This window comes from Pleurodeles waltl, chromosome 9 (genome assembly GCF_031143425.1).
Source record: "Pleurodeles waltl isolate 20211129_DDA chromosome 9, aPleWal1.hap1.20221129, whole genome shotgun sequence".
In the NCBI taxonomy this organism is placed as follows: domain Eukaryota; kingdom Metazoa; phylum Chordata; class Amphibia; order Caudata; family Salamandridae; genus Pleurodeles; species Pleurodeles waltl.
Window position 1 is genome coordinate 779110841 of NC_090448.1, and position 19986 is coordinate 779130826.

At 42.7% G+C, this 19986-nt stretch overlaps 1 protein-coding gene across 1 annotated transcript in view; it reads right to left on the bottom strand.

Annotated features, from left to right (window-relative positions):
• Positions 1 to 305: 305 nt before the first annotated feature.
• Positions 306 to 19986, bottom strand: part of LOC138259962 (uncharacterized) — a 71229-nt gene continuing 51548 nt past the window's right edge. Inside the window, exons 5-6 of the mRNA XM_069207974.1 lie at positions 19263 to 19370; positions 306 to 5872 (exon numbers count right to left, since the gene is read on the bottom strand). Coding sequence (XP_069064075.1) covers positions 4352 to 5872; positions 19263 to 19370 — 1629 coding nt within the window. The 3' untranslated portion in view covers positions 306 to 4351. The remainder of the gene's footprint in view (positions 5873 to 19262; positions 19371 to 19986) is intronic.

Sequence of the window (19986 nt, forward strand, 5' to 3'; positions counted from 1 at the left end):
AAACTAACTCCATATTTATACTTTGGCGCTAGACCCATCTAGCGCCACATTTATGGAATTAAAGTCACTTTTTGGACGTGGAAACCTACCCTGCCTTAATGAGGTGCAAGGTTGGCGTTCCCGTGCAAAAAATTACTCAATGGCCTTGACGCCATATTTATCCTCCCGTCCAAAAATGGTGCCCGGGAGGGTCAAAAAATGGTGCAAAGCTTGCTCTGCCCCATTTTTTAACGCCTGGGTCAGGGTAGGCGTTAGGGGACCTTTGGGCCTTTTTCCATGGTGGAACACCATGGAATAAGCCCACAGGTGCCCTCCCCAGGCCCCAGGGACACCCCCACCCACACCAGAGGGACAGCAGAGGATGGGGAACCCATCCCAGGTAAGTACAGGTAACTATTTTATTTTTTAAAGTGCCATAGGGGGCCCTGAAATGGGCCCCCATGCATGGCACAGAGTGCAATGGCCATGCCCAGGGGACCCTGGTCCCCTGTGCTGACCATTGAGGTGGTGGGCATGACCTCTATCTATTCTAAGACAAGAGTCATGTGTTATGGATGGTTTTGCATCAGAAAATGACTCTAGGCATACCGCCAGCCCCACCAGACTGACGTCATTTATTTTTACACTAGCCTACCCTTTGCACCAGCTTGCATCATTCAATAAATATGGTGCCCGGTTGGTGCACAGAAATGGTGCAAGCCGCTGCTAAACTATTTGGTGCAAAACTGCGTTAGTGCAGTTTTGCACCAAAAAGTATACATCAGGGTCTAAGATCCTTTAATCGGCCTGCTACAGTGACCTTTCTCATGCCAATCTCACTCCATCTGGCCTCAGGAATTCAAATAACAACATTCCTTCTCATACCTTGGAATGCAAGCGCTCCTCAATACGAGACAGGCGCTCTTGAAAGAGAAGGTTCCAAGTATGACAGTACTTTACTTTTCCGTCAGCCTCAGCCAACATTAGGGGAACCACTGATTATGGTAGCATAAGAGAGAGTCAAGTTGAGTCGACCCTTGTTGTTATGAACATCGGAGCTAAATCCAAATCGAAGGCAGAGTCTGATTTACTCTTCCTCTCTTACATAGCAAACTGATGCCGGAGCAAGACAGCGTATGAACCTCTCTTCTCGTGGCATCTGCTCAAACATCAAAAGGCAGAGCCCAATACATTCTTTATCTCAGCCATGACCAACAATGAAAGAATTACGACTTAAGACTAGACTTCTTCGTTTAATAGATGGATACCTAAATTCAACAACAGTGCAGACCTAGATATACTCTCGTTATCATGGACTTTCAACAAACAACGAAAACACAAAGCACACCCTGAATCGTTTCATTGGGTTGTCCTTTAGATGGTCAACCCTATGTCCGAACAAAAAGCCAGAGCACAAACCACTGTCATACCCATGGAAAGCCACCAATCCAGGGCAGAGCACAATCCATTTTCCTTATCAAGAAAAACTACAAAGTACGGGCCTGAACCATCCTTATATTTCAGGGGGATGACTAAGACCAAAACACAATGTTCACTTTGAGCCCCTCTCAGCGTTATAACCAGCTACTTTTGATTTTCACTTTGAATCATGGAAGGCGAACTGAAAGTTAAAACAATGGAAGATCCCAAAACCGTTTCTTTTACTTTCATGAACAGCTTCTGTAAACAAACAGCAGCGCCTGATCCACTTATGGTACAAGGGACATCCAATTAATCTTGGGAGAGAAATCATAAAAACTCACCATTACCAAGACTACATATTCTGTTTAAAAAACCGACCCCTGCCAAAGCACACTGTTCCAGCTCCACGGTAACTTATTTTACGTATGCAACACAGATCCATTTGTAATGAAACAATCCTGGACACTTTGAACAATCTTCTTTGCACTTATTACATTAACAAAAATGTGGAGTAAGGCAACCCTCATAATGACCATCTTCCACCAGTTCTGTTTTTACTAGAGTACGACATAGTTTCTGACACCATGCTAGCTACCACCCTGCCTTAGTGGTAGGTGACCTTAAGCTCTGCTGTAAGCCCGAACTCATCTGCGAGCCTTTTCATCACTTCCATACAAACTCCTACCTCCTGCCCTCCAAATCAACAGCAATCATTTGACCACATCTTCTTCTACAGCTCTCTTCTCTCCAGCGCTATGCTATTAACTGCTCACACACTGACTACTTGCTCGTCCACATGTCCATCACTGTCCCCACAGACGCTTCCCTCAATACAACCCACTATTTACAGACACGTGTGCCCCTGAGTTGCTCCTCTATAACCTCATCCCTTGGATACTTTGACAGGGCTTAATATGAATTTTGCCTTTTGTTCCTCTCTGGAGTGATCAATAACTGGCTCTGTGAAATCATTCAATGGGACCTTCGTTTACATTTATTTGAATTTCCTCTCCTGTTCATCTTCGAACCTAAATCCTGACCCGTAGCCTTGTATTACACCTACAGTAAGGGCCCTTTACATTTAATAATCTACAAGATGTGCCTTGACACCATCTCATTCATGAAGACATCTCGATTCCAGCCTTGTGTTCTCTGGGGTCTCCAAGCCCAACCCATGTTCTAGGGTCATCCATTATCTCACTGCACAATCAATGTTCTTACAGCCCAAGCATTTGGCCAATAATGTGCTTTCTTCTCCAATTGCAAAATCACCTACCTCATTCTCTCTCCCCATCCATGGTGTCACTCTCCATCCTCAACCTCTCCCCCACAACTCACACAATCCAATTTCCTCTGCTCCTTTTAGCTATACCTCACCCCCAGCAGTTCAGATGCCCAACAAACTCCTTATCCAACACGAGGATGCTCCTCAAGATTCAACAGGACCCTCCAATTGTCATCATACACCAACTCTGTGTGATGTCAATTTCTCACGTGGTTTACTGATACATTTTTCATGGAATGCTACATTTACATTTTCTTCTTCTATCCGTCTTGTACAAGTGACTGGCTGTTTTGCCACTATTCAGCATTGACTGGCCCTTGAATGCCATGATCGTTACATATTCACAACAGAAATCATCTGTTTTCCTGTTTGCACAGGTAATGTGTCCCAAATCCTTCATAGTGACTCCATAAATCCTTTGCAATCAGCCAGGAAAGCCATGATTGAGTCTACAGCTGCATGCATGTGTCTCATTAACTCATCTGTCCACTTTTATGTGCATAGGATCCGGGCTCACCACTAATTAAATTTTTCTAGAATGTAGATTAATTTTCTCATACTGAACAAACTGGATCATTTCAACAACCGTCATATCAGCTTCCCACTGCATGCGGTTGAGACAGTTCTCAACTTTGCCACCTGCACTCTTTTAACTCCAATATTTCACCTCCTTCCTCTATTCATGATCATGCTGGTAGGATCCACATTCATAATACAACCATCTCCAGATTTCTCACTATAATCTTGTAAACTGTGCATAACCCGGTACTTTATTCCACTGTTAAAGCATCTGCGTCTACAAACCCAACTTTCAAATCTGGAAACAAATCTACCAAACCACCTTCTCTCTACTAAATTCTGCAGGGCTTCTATCCTCAAGATCACAGTGTTATCTCTTCTTTCACTCATTTACTAGAATGTCTTGCCTCTGGACTTAAAGTCAGCCACCTTAAAGCCTACTTTCAGAAATATTCGAAAGATGAGACTCAGTGAAATGTGATCCTGTACTGCTTAGCAGTACAAGCAGTGCTAGTGTCACAAACTCCCTAGGGAAATTCATGATATAGATTTTGGCTCATGGTTGATTATGGTTGAAAAATGGACAATTGACTTATGGCTCCTTCATGCTCCTGACTGCCCACCAAATATGTACAAGCATGTACGTTTTTCATCACCATTTATATGCTTTGGTTGAGTATGGACAGTTATCTGTTAATCGATATTTGTGTCTACTTCTCTTGAGTTTCACCTCCATTTCCTACCCCACATTCTTGACGTATGCATAATTCCACTAATTTTCATTTTTGATGTCCTGCTTGTTAATCTTCGTACAGCATTTCCTATAGGGTCGCTATATAAAGGAGCAGTGTAGATGACAGATTCATCTTAATGTGAAATAACAGATATCCTATGGTAGAAGCATGGCATTTGGCACCAATACTTTAGAATTCCTACACCAATGGCATAAAGATGGCATACTGTATTATTCTTTCACCAGGTTCAGGGTACAGTATAGACACTACTTCAGATAGAAACCAGGCAACACTGACAAAAGTGACCAATATATAAGGTGAATATTGTTGCCTTAAACCTTGGTTAAGTGCCAGCAGGCTTTTCTGAATAGTGCTTTCTTGCCAAGCCCTGAAAATGTGAGTATTGCCAGCATCAGAGAAGAGTGGAGTCTGGTAGATGTCCTCTCCTACATTCTAGATTCCTGCTCGAAACAGTAGTTGCCTTCACCTGTGGCAAGGAGCTGTAGCAATGGGTATCATTTCTTCCATAGCCTGGACCAACCCTTAGAGGTTGGAGGTCACTTTCTCGACCGTCAGAGGGCCTGGTGCTCTTCTGGTGGGTCTTTGGTCTTCCTGGATGCTCTACCTGATCCTGAGAGCAGCTGGATTTGAACTCCTGCTCGACCCCTCTCTGATAACTTATGACTTTGGGTCCTGCTTCTTGATATAGTGGTATAGATGAATTTCTGAGTGTGTTGGGAGTATCTAATGACTCTTTATGTTGATAATGAGCATTGCATGGGCTTTTGGCATGAAACACTGAATCTGACAGCCCACTAGATGGATAACCTGATTTATATGCACTTGTAAAAGGGTATGAAACAGTGTGATCACATTCTGTTTTACCAACCGTGGTAGCACTGTGCTTATAGTTTACTTCTGAAACTTCACTGGCTTGGCAGACAGCATCTAGCAGAGGTCTAGAGTGATAGGCAGACTTTTGTGCCTGATGTTTAATGTCTGTGCCCATCCTGGGTTCATATTCACAATCTAGAATCTTATAAGGCTCAAAGTCCAAAACAGATTCAAATCTAGGCAGCCGAATGCCTAAACTAAGTGTCTCCTGTATGGCATAAGGTTCCTTCTCTGCAATTGGACTGCTAACAAGGCTGTTTAGGATCTTCTGGGCAGACTGGTAGTCAATAGGTGACTTTTTTTCCTTTTTGTTTGGCTGCTTCTCCATTAAGATCTTCAGCCAGTCCTCTTGAAGTTCATCTCCAGAGCTCTCTGTGCTGTCATTAGCTGCTGAATTCTTAAGAGGAGTCTTCAAGAAAGAGAGCTGTGAGTGTGAAGTGGCCCCAGTGTCTGTAAAATGGGGAAATTTAATTCCACTGTCATGTGACCTTTGGTTTCCGACACTTCCAGGAGGACTGCTCCCTTCTTGAGAAGGAACACGCCGCCTTGTCTGTTCGTCCAGTGCTTCAACCCTGAAGTCTACTAACTGAGGCATCTGGAGGGTGTCAGTTTGAGATATGCCTTCTGGAAAGCTTTCACTTTCCATGGAGATGTTAAACTGCTCCAGTGATGGAGAGTGCAGGCCTGTACGCTGCTTCCATGGAGTGAATGCAATGCTTTGGCTGCCAGCTTTGGGTGAGCCTTTCAGTACTTCCAGATGTTTCTCCCTTTCCAACAACACAAATGGATCCTGCTCTTGCACATCCAACAAGTCTGTTCTCACTGTGGTTGAAACACTAGGAACTGCATCAGTGGTACAATCAAAATTGTTCATATTGTGCGAGGACTCCATATCCAAGGGCCTTGAGGTTTCCTCAGCTACATCCATGAACGGAATAGGTGGTGCCACATGAGGCACATCAAATGAGCTTGCCTGGCGCGTGATCTCCTTGTTTTCAAGAGAGAGGTGCTGCTCAAAGGAAGCCAGTGAGCTTGAATTCTGAAAGAGAGAGAGGAACATATAATTGTCAAGAACACAGCCCTTTCATGAGTATAAACTACTGATGCGGGTCGAAGAAGAATGAAGCCGTCAAATAGTGAGTTATTATGCTCAGCTTAATAATTTAGTGCTGCTGATTTGTTAGTATTGACTTTCAAGGTGAAAGATTACAGACTCACGTCCTTCACCCAACCTTGTAAAAGTGTGTGTCCTGATTCGGTCAATTTCATGGGTAGTGAGAGTGTCAAACAGGCAGTCTAAGGAACTTCCCCCCTGACGTCCTGCCTAAGTGCAAGTCACCAGTGTGAGATCTGCTGCCTTAGATCTTCATAATGTGGTGTTAGATGTGGACTACAGCAAGGCCTCAACAGATGGCTCCTGAAAGTAAGAAAGAAGAGGTACACTCCTGGTGCGTGGGAGGTGGGAGCCTGCTTGTCCAAGCTCCGCCTTCAACGGGAGTAGGGGTTAGAATGCAGTTGGTTATTGGTTGAAGTGTTTACATTTCAGTCCTCAGTAAGGGCATGGTAGTCTGTCTTGGCCTTTTCTCTGTACATGGTCAAAGATGTCCCTAAAATACTGCCCTCTAGGTTTGTGTTGTATTTGGTATCTTTCTTATGCTGTGGATAGAAGAAAGAAGGCTAAGTGGTTGTTCCCGAATGCCATTTTCACATTTTCATAACTACACACCCTAAACCCTCTGTCTTTTACCAGTGAACCCAAGTATTTTATCATGTTCACCATTCTTACTACACTTGGTGATCAATGACAAAAAGCAGTGATCGAGAGTAGTGTAGCATGGCCAAGCAGAACCCACAAAGCTTTAATATGGGAAAAAATTATAGTGAGAAACAAGATGGTGCATAAGTGAGCACATCGTTTAGGCATACGTAAGGCAAACAAAAAAGCAAAAGCACCATGCAAATCAAAATGTGGTGTTCAGTGGGCAAATTGGTGAAGCATGGGGTGATGACAATAGAGCAGTGGCGTAACGCAAAATAATGAGGCCTACCTGCAGAATGTGATGAGGAGCACTGGAGTCTTCCATATATCATATAGATATTCATTGGATGTGGGCGGATTGTGGGCCTGGCAAAGGGCTGCGGGCCCCCTGGAGGGTTGAGGCCCCTTTGCACTGCAGGTGTTGCAGGGTTATGAACTACACCCCTGCAATGGAGCAATGGGTAACAACAGAGAAGGTAAGATATGGAAAATGGAGTGGCTGCAGACACCAACATGGCCTTGCAGTACTAATCATTGTGCCCACTCTTAACCCAGCCATCCTGGACAGTGCCATTCCCACTCCTGTGAGCAGATTTACACCACAGAGTGTACTCTTGGTATAAAGCTGGAATAAAAGAAATTGCATGGAGCTTGAAAATATGTAACATATGAATGATTGTCCGTTCAGTGAAAAAATTTAAGTGTTAACAGGACCATCATGGCGTTGTGTCATAGTGGGCCTGCCTTCACAAATGTAGGTGCTGGAAAAGTACCCACAAATCTGGAGTCTATTTCCAGACGTACATGAAAAATATCCTTGACTAGCAAGGATTTCATGTCCCTAACTTCCCTAAAGTAAGCAGCATTTCAAGGGTATTCTACGTATATATCAGTCTTGCACAGATGCCATGGGAATGGGCTGAGAAAAACAAAAAAGTAATGTATTGAATGTTTGAATTGATCTCAGAGAATGTTAATTACTTTGAGCTGTATTCAGGCCCATAATTTATTTAGCTGACTGTGGCACTATATAGAGGGACCCGCTTCACACAAATCAACCGCATGTCATCTGAAATAGCACCAGTAGGCAAACTGTCAGACCACAACCATTCAGTGGATACAAATGCGTGCCAGACCATTTGGTGAATAGACTCACCATTCTTTCCTGAAGGATCACAACCACCAGAACAGTTTTTCCCGTGGTGGAGTCAGCAACAAATTCACTATCCGAAACACTACCTTCCCCTGTCTGCGTGCAGGACACAGAGACGAAAACTCCACTTTTTGAAAGCGGGATCTGTTTGACAGACAGCTGCAGCAAAGCCACAGCAAACAGCTATGGCCTGGGGTGGGCACCCAAGGACATAGCAGGACTCGGCCCTGGTGGTTTGCAGTCCCCAGGGCCATCAGTGGCTCCTTGAGGTGGGCTGCACCGCACCCCTCTAACATGCATAGCCCAGAGTATGTGTGGGTCCCTGGGGATGGGGGCCCAAATTGGACCCCCTTTCTTTTTTTACTATTTGTCCCAGGGAGGTGGTGGTCCCTGTGGGGGGCACACGGTCTTCCGTACTACATATAATAAAAGCCCTGGGGAGGTGGCGATCCCCGGGGCAGATGGGGGCATGGCCCCCTGCATGTTAGTTATAAGCCCCAGGGAGGTGGTGGTCCCTGGGGAAGTGGGAGGGGGCCAGGCAGCCCCCCCACATTATGATATAAAGGCCCCCGGGAATTGGTCCACCCGGAGGCTTGAAAGAATTTTTTTTTTACTCCCACCGAAAATGTTTACAAAAATGCTTTTTAGCTCTGGTGAGGTCCCTCTGGGACCCCACCACCAGAGCTATGGGGTCAGGGTGTCTGTACCCTGGCCCCTTTTTATTTATTTTACATTTTGTTCTGAGACTCAGTTACTGAGTCCCAAGATGGCTGCCAACACTTCCTGGTTGAAGTGTTGACAGCCAATCAGATTTCAGCACGAGATCAGGAGGGGTCGTGAATCCTTCATGTCCCTATATATGCAAATATGTTTTCTCCTTAATTTCTCAGAAAATACTAAACGGATTTACACCAGACCAAAAAAGGTCACTTACTGGACCAAAACCTACCTTTCTGCCAAATTTGGTGTAATTTTCTCCAGCAGTTTCAGCACTATTGCTGTTCAATTTTTCCTATGGAAAAAAGAGTTTTGGGAACCCCCCTTTTTCTTGGCCACCCCTCAACGGATCGCCCTGAAACTTTCCAGACAGCAGTTGATGTGACTGGCATTTTTTTTTTTACGTTTCATGAAGATTTGTCATGTGGCGCCAAAGATATAGGCAAGTAAAAAAACACTTTTTATATAGAAACTAGGTCTCTACTTTACATAGAAATTACCTATAGAAGTCACCAGTAGTTAGTTATAGTTAGGATCTACTTGACTTGCTAATATCTTTGGCACCGTTTGACGAATCTTCACAAAATTTTCCCAATAAGTGCTCCCTAGAATTTTGATATGCGTGAAAATTTTTCATCGTGATCTGTCAAGCGGGGGCCAAGAAAAAAGTGTGGTAAAAAAAAGTGTGTTTCCTATTTTTACTTGCATAGAGATTTTAGACACAACTACAGCCCAAACTGTGGACAGAATTATACCAAAGGTTGCGGTAAACTAGCTCTTGTGCAGAAAGAGTGCTTTTTGTAATTTGGGGAAAATCCATTCAGTAGTTTGAGATATTTAAAGAAAACTAAATTTGTACATCTAGAGTCACTACAAGTTCACGAATACTGCTGATCTTGTGCAGATATCTGATTGGCTGCCAAAACCTCAATCAGAAGGTGTTAGCAGCCATTCTGAGATTCGGCTTCTGCCAAAGCTCAATAATAAACGTTAAAAAAAAGAAAAAGGGATAGGGTACCTTTACCCTACCCCACTAGCCTTGGTGCAGGGGTCCTACAGAGACCCCCACAAGGCTAAAAGGCATTTTAAAAAAACAACCGGGTTCTCCTGCGCTTGCTTTATATTTTGCTCCCGCGTGGGCTAGGTCCCGGAGGCACTGTCATAAAATGGGTGGGGGTGACCGGGGCTCCCCTCCTATGGTTTATCAAAGCTCCGGGGACCACCACATCCCGGGGCACTGCTGATTACGTACACTTTGGAGCCTTATTCTTGGGATATGTTTTATGACCATTTTCCTTGCCATTTATACAATATTTTCAGTGAGGTTGTTGGTATCCTCGTTTGGCAGTTTAACTCACCGGGAGAATTAATGAAAATATCTCCTCCAGCCATTGCAGAGGGTGCTTCCGTCAAGTGCATTGGAATAGAGCTGCAGTCACTAGGGAAACAGGCTGGGAGCTGCATTGGTTATTTTTGCAGGAGGGAGGCGGCTAAATTGGCTACTACTGCCTAACTTTCCCATGCCTTCTGTGATTCCTGAACAGGGACTGTGGAGTGTCCACCGGCCTAGTGCTGCAAACCATGGGCCCCACTCCGGCCCGAAGAGGAGCTACAAGCAGTTATTTGTCTGTAAGTGTAGCGTGGAACACATTGAGGGGCATTGTCAGTGGGAGCATAGGCGGCTGTGCACCTAGAAGCCCCTGTAATGTCCTACCATAACAGTGGTCTGTAATATGTTATTTGTCAGCCCTGCGTGTTGTGTAGGACATTACTTCTTTTTCCTTTTTACAACAATTAATTCAATATGTAATCTTTAAACCTGATGGGTGGTACAATGGTTCTTCTGGTTGTTACAGTACCCTTTGGATCAGATACAGTCACAATCGAAGACATGTCAGAAGGGTCCTGTTTGCACTACTGGCGTAGCTTGTTTTGCATTGTTCACTGTGCTCAGTTTTTTCGTTGGATTCAGGCACATCACTATGAACAACGTCATGGTCTCTGACTGGTTCTGACAATGTAACCCCAACCTAACGCCAACCACACTTGATCCATTCCACTATTGACCATTGTCCAATAAAACAGCAGTGCCATTGGTCTTAACTACACGTCTTGGTTCACTGTACTTGCTCATATAGGCTTCCTTCTTTCAATACTTCACTCTTACCAAATCACCAGCACACACATTAATTTTCTTGACTGCATTCCTAGCATTGTAGTTGGTATGCATGTGTTTTTGACCTATGTCTACTAACTTCCACATTTTGATTTATTTTTCCTTTATGTTCTCCTCTTCCCATTTCTTCCATGCTAAAGTCCAGTATGGCTACAACTGTGTGATAGCTAATCTACCCCTGAGCAACTCTACGGGCGTTCTACCCATGGTGTTGTGCGGAGTGGTGCGATATGACCATATTCTGGTCCTAAGGGCCGCCTCAATAGGAATATGAGATCTTAATGCCATGTGAATGGTTTCCTTGACTAGGCGATTAGCTCACTTGGCCTGCCCATTGCTTTGGGGGTGATATAAGGAAGATCGTAAATGTTCTATGTTATTAACCTTCAGGAATGCAACCATTTCTTGGGAATGAAACTGCACTCCATTGTCAGAGACTAACTGATGTGGGAAATCCTCTCTACAAAATAACTCCTTCAGAAATGTTATCACTTCAGATGTGGTGAGTTGTGGTACAAGCTTAACTTAAATCCATTTGCTGAAATAGTCTCTAATAACAATAGCATAACGCATGTGTAGGGGTAATGCGCTCATTGGTCCGATAAAGTCAATTCTGACTTTTATCCAGGGACCCTCAGGTAGCTCTATGGATGACATGGGGTACCGGTGAGTAGTCATGGTTTTGTCTGCTTTTGCACAAATGGAAGGTTGACTGACATATGTCTACATCGCGATTCATGGCTGGCCACCAATATCTTTCCCTAAACTTTTCTTTAGTTGCTATCATTCCCAAATGACCTTCATGGGCAAAAGCCATCAATTTACCCCTTAATGACACTGGTGCAATCAGGGTTTCTCCGCGGAGGAGAACCTCATCAACAATGGTGATGTCGTCTCTAATTTTCCAATAAGGTTGCAATGTTTCTGTCAATGAATTTTCACACGGCCAACCTTCATTCATGTACTTTTGTATTTCTGCAAACACATCGTCATTTCTAGCAGCTTTCTTCCACTCTTTGTTGATAGCACCACTTGCTTTTTGACTAACATACAAACATGCAACAAGCAAATCATCGTCACACTCATCTTCTTCACAATCAAATTCATTATCACATGGGCATGCGACAAGTAGTCAGCTGAAACATTCATTCTGCCAGAAATATGCTCCATTTTGAATTCGTACTCTTGCAATTTACATGCTAATTTTGCTATTCTTAGGGTAGGTTTGCTAGAACCTTTCTCTTCCCAGATGCTAACTAAAGGCTTGTGATCTGTGTGTATAATGAACTCCTTTCCCCAAAGAAAACTTTTAAACTTTGTAACTGCCCAGAGACATGCTAACAGTTCAAGCTCAATGACTGAGTGCTTTGACTCTGCACTGTCAGTTTTCGTGATGCAAAGGGGATGCTTTTTCCTCCTTTAACTGTTCTTTGCCTGAGACCTGCCCCAATACCATCTGGCTGGCATCGGTGGTTACTATGTTTTGTAATTTTTAATTGAAGGACTGCAGTGATGGCGCCAGCTTAAGTTCTTGTTTTATGTCCTTCATGCTTTGTTCACGTTTCATCCCATATAAATTCCGCAACCTTTTTATTAATTTTCGCAGTGGTTCAACTTTTATTGCATAATTCTGTATGAATTTACAGTGAAATTCACACATGCCCAAAAACAATGCAAGTTATTCCTTGTTATTCAGGGTCAGCGTCTTTGAAATTGCAGATATCAAGGATGGCTTAGGTCTAACTCCATGTTCATCAATGAGGTGTACGACGTACTTTATCGTTCCTTTGAAAAATGTACATTTATCTTTTTGTAATGTTAGACCACTATCTTGGATCCTTTGTAGAACTTTAGCGAAATAGACACATGCTCTTCTTCTGTTTCAGAGAAAAGTTGGTTCATTATGCGCTGGAAGACCGCTGATGCTGAACATAATCCAAATGGTAGTCTGCAAAATTGGTAATCTCCTTCAGGAGTAACGAAGGCTGTATAACCTTTTGAGCCCTCCTCCAATTGTACTTGGTGATAAGCCGCACTGAATTCAAAAGTTGTGAAGATCTTCGCTTTCTCCAAAGTTATCACCATTTCATTTATTAGCGGCAATGGTTGACAATCAGCTACCACGTGGTGGCTGAGTTGGCGAAGGTCAATGCATAAACCGATTGATCCCTTTTGTTTTAGCTATGACCACAGGTGATAACCACTCCGATGCGTTGACGGGTTCTATACTCCATTGTCACACCAACTCTTCAAAATATCTTTGACCTCAGAGCGGGCTGATATGGATAGATTTCTTCCACGTTGTTTGACAGGTTGTGTATTCTTTTTTATAATTATTTTATGTTTAAAGTTCTTTAAGCATCCAAGTTTTCCAGTGAACACCATCTTGTACTCTTCGAGGATAGCTTCTAAACTGTTTTCTTGGATGCTGAGCACATAAGGAGGTTGACATGGATTAATCATCATTTTCAGTTTCTGTTGCTCCAACCAACCAAGGATGTTAGCATTGTAGTCTACTACGAATACTTTTGATGACGCACTTTTTCCTTGAACATCAACTAGGCGTTAAACACTTCTTCCAGTTTTATTTTATGACCTCCATAGGCTCCTGGAACGATCCTGCTAGCATGTAATGGTGCTTTGCATTTTAGGTTTTTGTAAGTGTCCTTTGATAAAATTGTGATTATGGATCCAGTGTCAACTAGCATTTCCACATTTTCCCCATTCACATGCACACTGCACTTGGGTTAGTTCTCTAAGTCTCCCTTGTTGATGACAGCCACTAGTAATGCTAATTTTTCCATCATTTCACTGTCATCTGAGTCTTCCTCTGATTTAGATTCTTCTACTTTGAAGACTTTCTTTATGCAAGATGTTCTGCAAACTTTTAGGAAATTTCCAGACTTTCCACATCCTTTACAAATGTTTCCAATAGCAGGGCACCCTTTGCTTGACGCCAAGTGGGTACTCGATCTGCAGCGATAGCATGATAATTTTATGTTGCTTGAATTTGAACCACTCTTTCTTTTGTATTTTTTTGACTGATTCACAGATGCTTCTTCTTCTTTGTGAATTACGTTGACATCCGCATGATGGTTAACAGATTTGCCCAGAAGGCACTCTGTGCAGACCTTTCAATACTCTTCACAGTTGATATCACCTTCTCTAAACTAGGATTACCATGACCTAATAGCTTTTCTTGTGCTTTAACACAAGTGGTGCGCATTGCTACTTGGTCACAGATCATTTGGCTATGTCTTTGAATGAGCATGTTGTGGCCAGCATCTTTAGTGTTGCAACATAAGACTCAATTGATTCTCCAGATGCTTGGTAGTAGTAGTAAAAAGTTGTATCTTTCCATAATGACACTCATTGTTGTATCAAAATAGTTTTTCATTCTAGTTTTTGCTTTAATGACACATCCCATTCTTGATCTTCCTCTTCCTCATTCTCAACTGGGTTTATGTGGTCAAATAATCTTCTTCCTTCAACTCCCAGACAATTATACATCATGGCTTATTTTCTGGCTAGCTCATACTTCTGCAGGTGGTCCTGGCACTTCTAAAAAGGTACTAGACATTGCCACAGCATTCATTATGCCAGCCATTTTAGTTCTCATTTACTGGGATGACTCTTAAAATATATTATTTTCAATAGTCATTTAAATGTACTTCTTATTCTTGTAGTATTCTATACTTAGAGCTTGTAATTGTATCTTTAAGGATCTGGTTCCCTCCAGTGGTTATTTAGTGTATAACATATTATTGAGTTCAATGTATGTAATGGGTTAATTCCTTTAGCTCTGTGGATGAACTCCTACTAGGGGCTGCTCGAGGTGGGGCCAAGGGATTTTTTTTGCTAGTAGAAACCCTTTGAGGATTAAATGGCCGTGTTTATTGGTGTTATTTTTAGAATCAGATACTCCTCTCACCTTGTAAAGCTGGTAACTGAATTACGATGTATTTCAGATGCTGTGGATACAGCGCTGCTTCCAGCTAATAAACTTTGAAGTGAAGCAGTGACTTGTTCAATGGTTTCTCCGCGATCGTCACCAATTTCAAGTGTGTAATGATAAGGCAAATGGAGCTAAGTATAAGGCTTCTTTATTTCCCTGTTTCTCCACACAGTATGGGCGCCCAACCATCACCATGCTAAGCGTCCTCTCAACATTCCAAAAGCCGTGCACGGCGCACGCCGCACGCACAGACACACGGGGTGACAGACAGAGCAGGGGCAGACACAACATGGAGGGCTGCCGAATAATGTATTACAGTCCACTGTTATGGTAGGACATTACACCCCTCAGTCAGGGCAAGCAGAGCACGCAAGCCATTCAGAAGACATCCGAGTAATGTCTTTGGGTAGTTATGTGGCATGATCTTCCTTGATTCTTGAATCTTGTGGTTTAGGCTAGCTCAAAATGCTGCATATCAACACATAATGCAAACCACGTCGGAGGGGAGCTTGCACTTATGTTGATAACGGAAGCTTTTTTCCTCTCAGGATCAGGATAATATGAGTGGAGCTTTTTATATGTATAAAGGTTATTGTTTGACACACTTGACTTCCATTGCAGTGACTTTCAGTATCTAGTGCGTACTTTAATGGTTCATACACAACAAACTAGCAACACACTTGAGTGTCTTTAGGGAGCAAAAACAGGATTATGAAGCCTGATTTAAACCACAAATGTTCATCTGGAAGTATTTTATGCAGCGCCATGTGTGAGTGCAAGGATGTCTGATGTGTGGACCGTCAGTGCACCACCTGGCCTTTTTAGATGCCTCATAACAATCTGTTGCGCACAGCAGGACACAGGCAGTGAATGACAGACTTGGGTCAGTGATGGATTCCTACAGGATGCTTCATGTGTCAGCATGTGACAGACTTCCACTTCTGAACGTCTACAGACCTATCCACGCAGCTTGTGACCTCATCCCCAGAAGACACCTCACTGCACCCCCAATATGTCTAGTAGCGTTTCACATGCTGCACTCATCTGCAGAAACCCCTCTCAATAATTGCATGTCACATTCATGTGTGTGCGTTGCTGGGTCATGTGTCACTAACAGATCAACATACATCAATTCCTTACTTCATAATAAAGTCATTTTAATGGAACAAAAAGCGAGTTTTATATAAGCACTATCCATTTGACTATGTTAAATATGACACAAAATTGAAACAGACCAGTGTTTTAATTGGAGGTGCTCACTACTGGTGTTTGAACTATAACCACACTTGAAATAACAAGCTGTCAAAAGGGGCCCTTTCTATAGATATCATGATTTTGCCTGAAGCATTCTTAGGGCGGTAGTTATAGTTACTTGAAATAACTCTAACTATAACTATTGGATTTCTACGGTTTTGTGCAAGTAAATTTAGAACCTAACTATACTGCCCTGTAATCTTTGGTATGTTTAAGTGAATTTCTATGTTTTTTACATTCTATTTCCTAACTATAATGTCCCTTCATTTTTTCAGTGAATTTGAAAGTTTTTTAATTTCAATTACTATACAGTAGTCCATCTATGACTCCACAAGTGGGGCCGCGCAGCACCCTCCAACATTTAATTTTGTCCCAGGAGGTGGGGTCTCCGGGGCCGAAGGTACAAGACTGAGCCCCTTCATGATTTTATTTCAGCCCTGTGGAGGTCCCCCCGTACATTATATAAATTGCCTTGGGGAGGTGGGGGTCCCTGGGGCTACGGGGAGGTCGTATGCCCCCCTCTACATTACTAGTAAATGTTTTGCCTTAGGGAGGTGGCGGCCCTTGGGACTGTTCAGGCCCCCATGCATTATTTTAGCATGTTTTGGTCCGGGGAGGTGGCGGTCCCCAGGGCGTAGACAGGCCCAGCTGACCCACCCGCATACATATTATTGAGTGCCCTGGGGAAATGGCGGTCCCCGGGGCAGCAGGGGAGTCACGATCCCTCCCCTGCATTCATTTATTAAATTTTGCTCCAGGGAACTGGGGGTCCCCAGGATTGTGGAGGGCCACACCCTGTACATTCAATTATATTGCTGGGCACCAGGGAGCTGGCACTCCACAGGTACTGCACCATCACCGCCTGCATACTTAATCACCAGTGCCCAGGGGAGGTGGCAGTCCCCGGTGCTTCGATAAACCCTAGGAGGAGGGCCCCATGCGCCCCCTTCCTATTTTATGGTGATGGCCCAGGACCTGGCCCAACTGGGCCAAAAAAGAAAGCAAGCGCAAGACACCGCACTTGCTTTTTTTTTTTTTTTTTTAAATCATGGTGAAAAATTTGGATCTGCTGTGATTTAAAAATAAAATACTTTTAATCCTTGAGGGGGTCCCTGGGTGACCCCTGCACCAGGGCTGGAGTTGTAGGGTAACAGTACCATACATACCTCCTTTCATTTTTTTCATTTTTTCTTTTTGTTTAGATTCGGCCAAAGCCAAGCCTCAAAATGGCTGCCAACACTTCTTGGTTGAAGTGTTGGCAACCAACCAGATTTCTGCACCAGATCTGTGGTATTCATGAAGCGTTCATGGCTCCAGAGATACATATTTAGGCTTCTTTTAATATCTCAAAAACTACTGAACGGATTTACACCAAACAACAAAAAGCATTCTTTCTGGACCAAAAGCTACCTTCTGCCAAATTTGGTGTAATTCCGCCCATTCATTTCAACTGTAGTTGTGTTCAAATCCCTATTATAGAGTTATAAAAGGAAGCACACATTTTCTGGAGCACCCCACCCCTTTTCTCTGCCCCCATTTGACGGATCACCCCACAACTTTGCATGTACAACAAGATTCTCTGGAATACTTTTTGGGAAAATTGCATGAAGATTCGTCAAACAGCACCAAAGATGTAGGCAAGTCAAAAAATACTTTTTTGTAAGGAAACTAAGTCCTCACTATACTACCCATAGGTGGAGAGGATGAAGGTGCGCACATCTTCCAAAGCATACCACGGCTGACATCACCTTAGGTACCAAGAGAAAAATGAGCACTGTGTGGCCCATCATCCCAGAAAACGAGACCATATCTGACTCCAAAATATACATTGTGTAATTCTTTAACACTGAAAATAGATTATACGTGACCCCAAAATTAGCATTTTGTGTCCAATTATAATTCAAAAATAGATTGCATAATAGCACATTAATCAGTTCCCACACAAGAATGATTGTTGGGATATTCAAAGCCCAAACTGTATCTTATCCCGCTGTGCTATAATCATGAGAAGACTTAATCTGGGTACTTGTCAGCAGTGCAAAGCCAATAAAATATCTGATACTGAATAGTTCTGCCAAGACACAAGAACCCTGACTGGATCAACTTTGTATAGATCATTCGATGAACTTTAAGGTGTAGTACGAAGAATGCAGAAAGGTAGTAAAATCTCACTTCTATATGTTTCTGCGCCTGAAAGAAGGCCGAGGCGATTGCAAGACACTCAAGAATAAGCAATAGCTATCTTTAATTATTATTATAGCTGAATATTAATGTGAAACTGTTTTCTTGCTTTCCGTACATATCTCGAAAGTTTATGAAGATCTTCTAGGAGCAGTGAGGAACTGGTTCAGATATCAGTTAGCAAGTCCTAGTAATACATTCCATGGAGGTAATGCTTAATATAGAATAAGCAAGCATGAAAGCTTCGGCAAAGCCTTGCTGTTTTCTAGATGTTCAATGTGATGGTTTAAGGTGAGCAGCTGAAATCGTTAGTTTTTCTGACAAATACTTGTTGGGCAAAAAAGGGTGAACAAGTCAAAATCTTTACAGATATATCGAACACTTTGTTTTGTATTGTATCACGGCTCTGCAAAACGTGGTGTTTTTTTAATGGTGCAACATGATTCTCCAGATAGAGAAGGTTGTGTTGTACTATTCTGTATTACAATTACACATTCCATGGTCTCTACTTCGTACTTTGAATGTGGAAAAACTAAACAAATGACCAAGGGATATTAAGTAGAAAATAATTAGAAACATCACATTAAATTAACATGTAGAAATGCTGCAAAGGAAAAAAGTGGATGCCCCGCCCGTCCTTCCTTAGATACTGTTTAGCAAAAGTGGAATTAGTGGGAGCAGACCTGAGCATCAACTCTCTCCTTGAGAAGACTGAGATAAGAGTACCGTCAAATTTCCATGAGAAAGGTGGTTTCTGCCCTTTAATGGGATTGATGATGATTAAACCATTAATGGCTCAATACAACTATTTTGAGCATCTATTTCTTGGTCTCTGAGTGAACTTAATACTTTTATTTTTGTTGATTGTATGTGTCCTATGACTTTCTTAATTATTATTCACAATGTTGATGTATTGTACTTATTGAAATTCAAAGGTGAGATGAAAATATCTGGAGGAAAATGTATAGTGCCACTGATCGTTGGGTATTTCACCTGGTCTCCTTCTACTTAGAGTTTGGGACTGAAAAGCTGGTTCTAAAATGTTTTGACTTTGTTGTACCTTTCTGTGTTTTTACACTTCCAGAGTTGAGCATCTCCTAGATTTTAGAAATGTACTGACAATGAAGAATGGAGAAGACACATTTCTCCAAGACAAGAGGAGGAACTCTGGCCCCCATCTTTCAAAAGCTCTGTAAGACAGGCTGAAAAGTGGGTGACTATCATTTATCCTTACATTAGGGCTCTCAAGGCCAGAGGCCGTGTTCTGAGATGCGATGAGTCTCTCCAAAATCTCAGCGATCCTCTGGTTCCGAGACAGCCTCTCGTGGGCCATGGTCTGAGCCTGGGAGAGGGCAGAAAGGAGCCACAGGAAAAAGGAGAGAGATGGAATGGTAGACAAGCGAACACAGGGGAAATGAAGGAAAGAGTGAGGGGAAAGAGAGGTGAAAGAAAGTCACAACATATTTCCTTTTACGTAACAGTAACAAGTAATGCGTAACTCATTTTCACAATCAACACTGAATAATGAGTTACCTTTACGGTCCTGAAATGTAAGGCTTTTTCAAAGGTAAGCTCCTAAGCCTGTGGCGGATCACTGAACCAAACAAAACACACACAAAAGGTCTAAGAAACATATTGAATGCCAACAAGGTATAGTGGCTGCCAATACTGGTTTGCGCTTTGGTGCCCCAGCAATGTCCAACCTGCCTTTAGCATTTGATGGCGAAGGGGTCCAGATGTTCCTATTTCTTAATACTATGCAATGCAAAGATCTAGCTAATTAAGTAGGATAAGAATTTGTGGACTAGACTGTTGCTTTTGGAGCAGGACTAAGGCTAATTTTAATTGGGCTGTTCCTTTTGTTCTTGTATGTACATATTTAGCAGTGATACAATTTTGAATAGATTTATTTTGCAGTTTTATGTAGTGCGAACTCGACCCAAATGTATTGGAGCGCT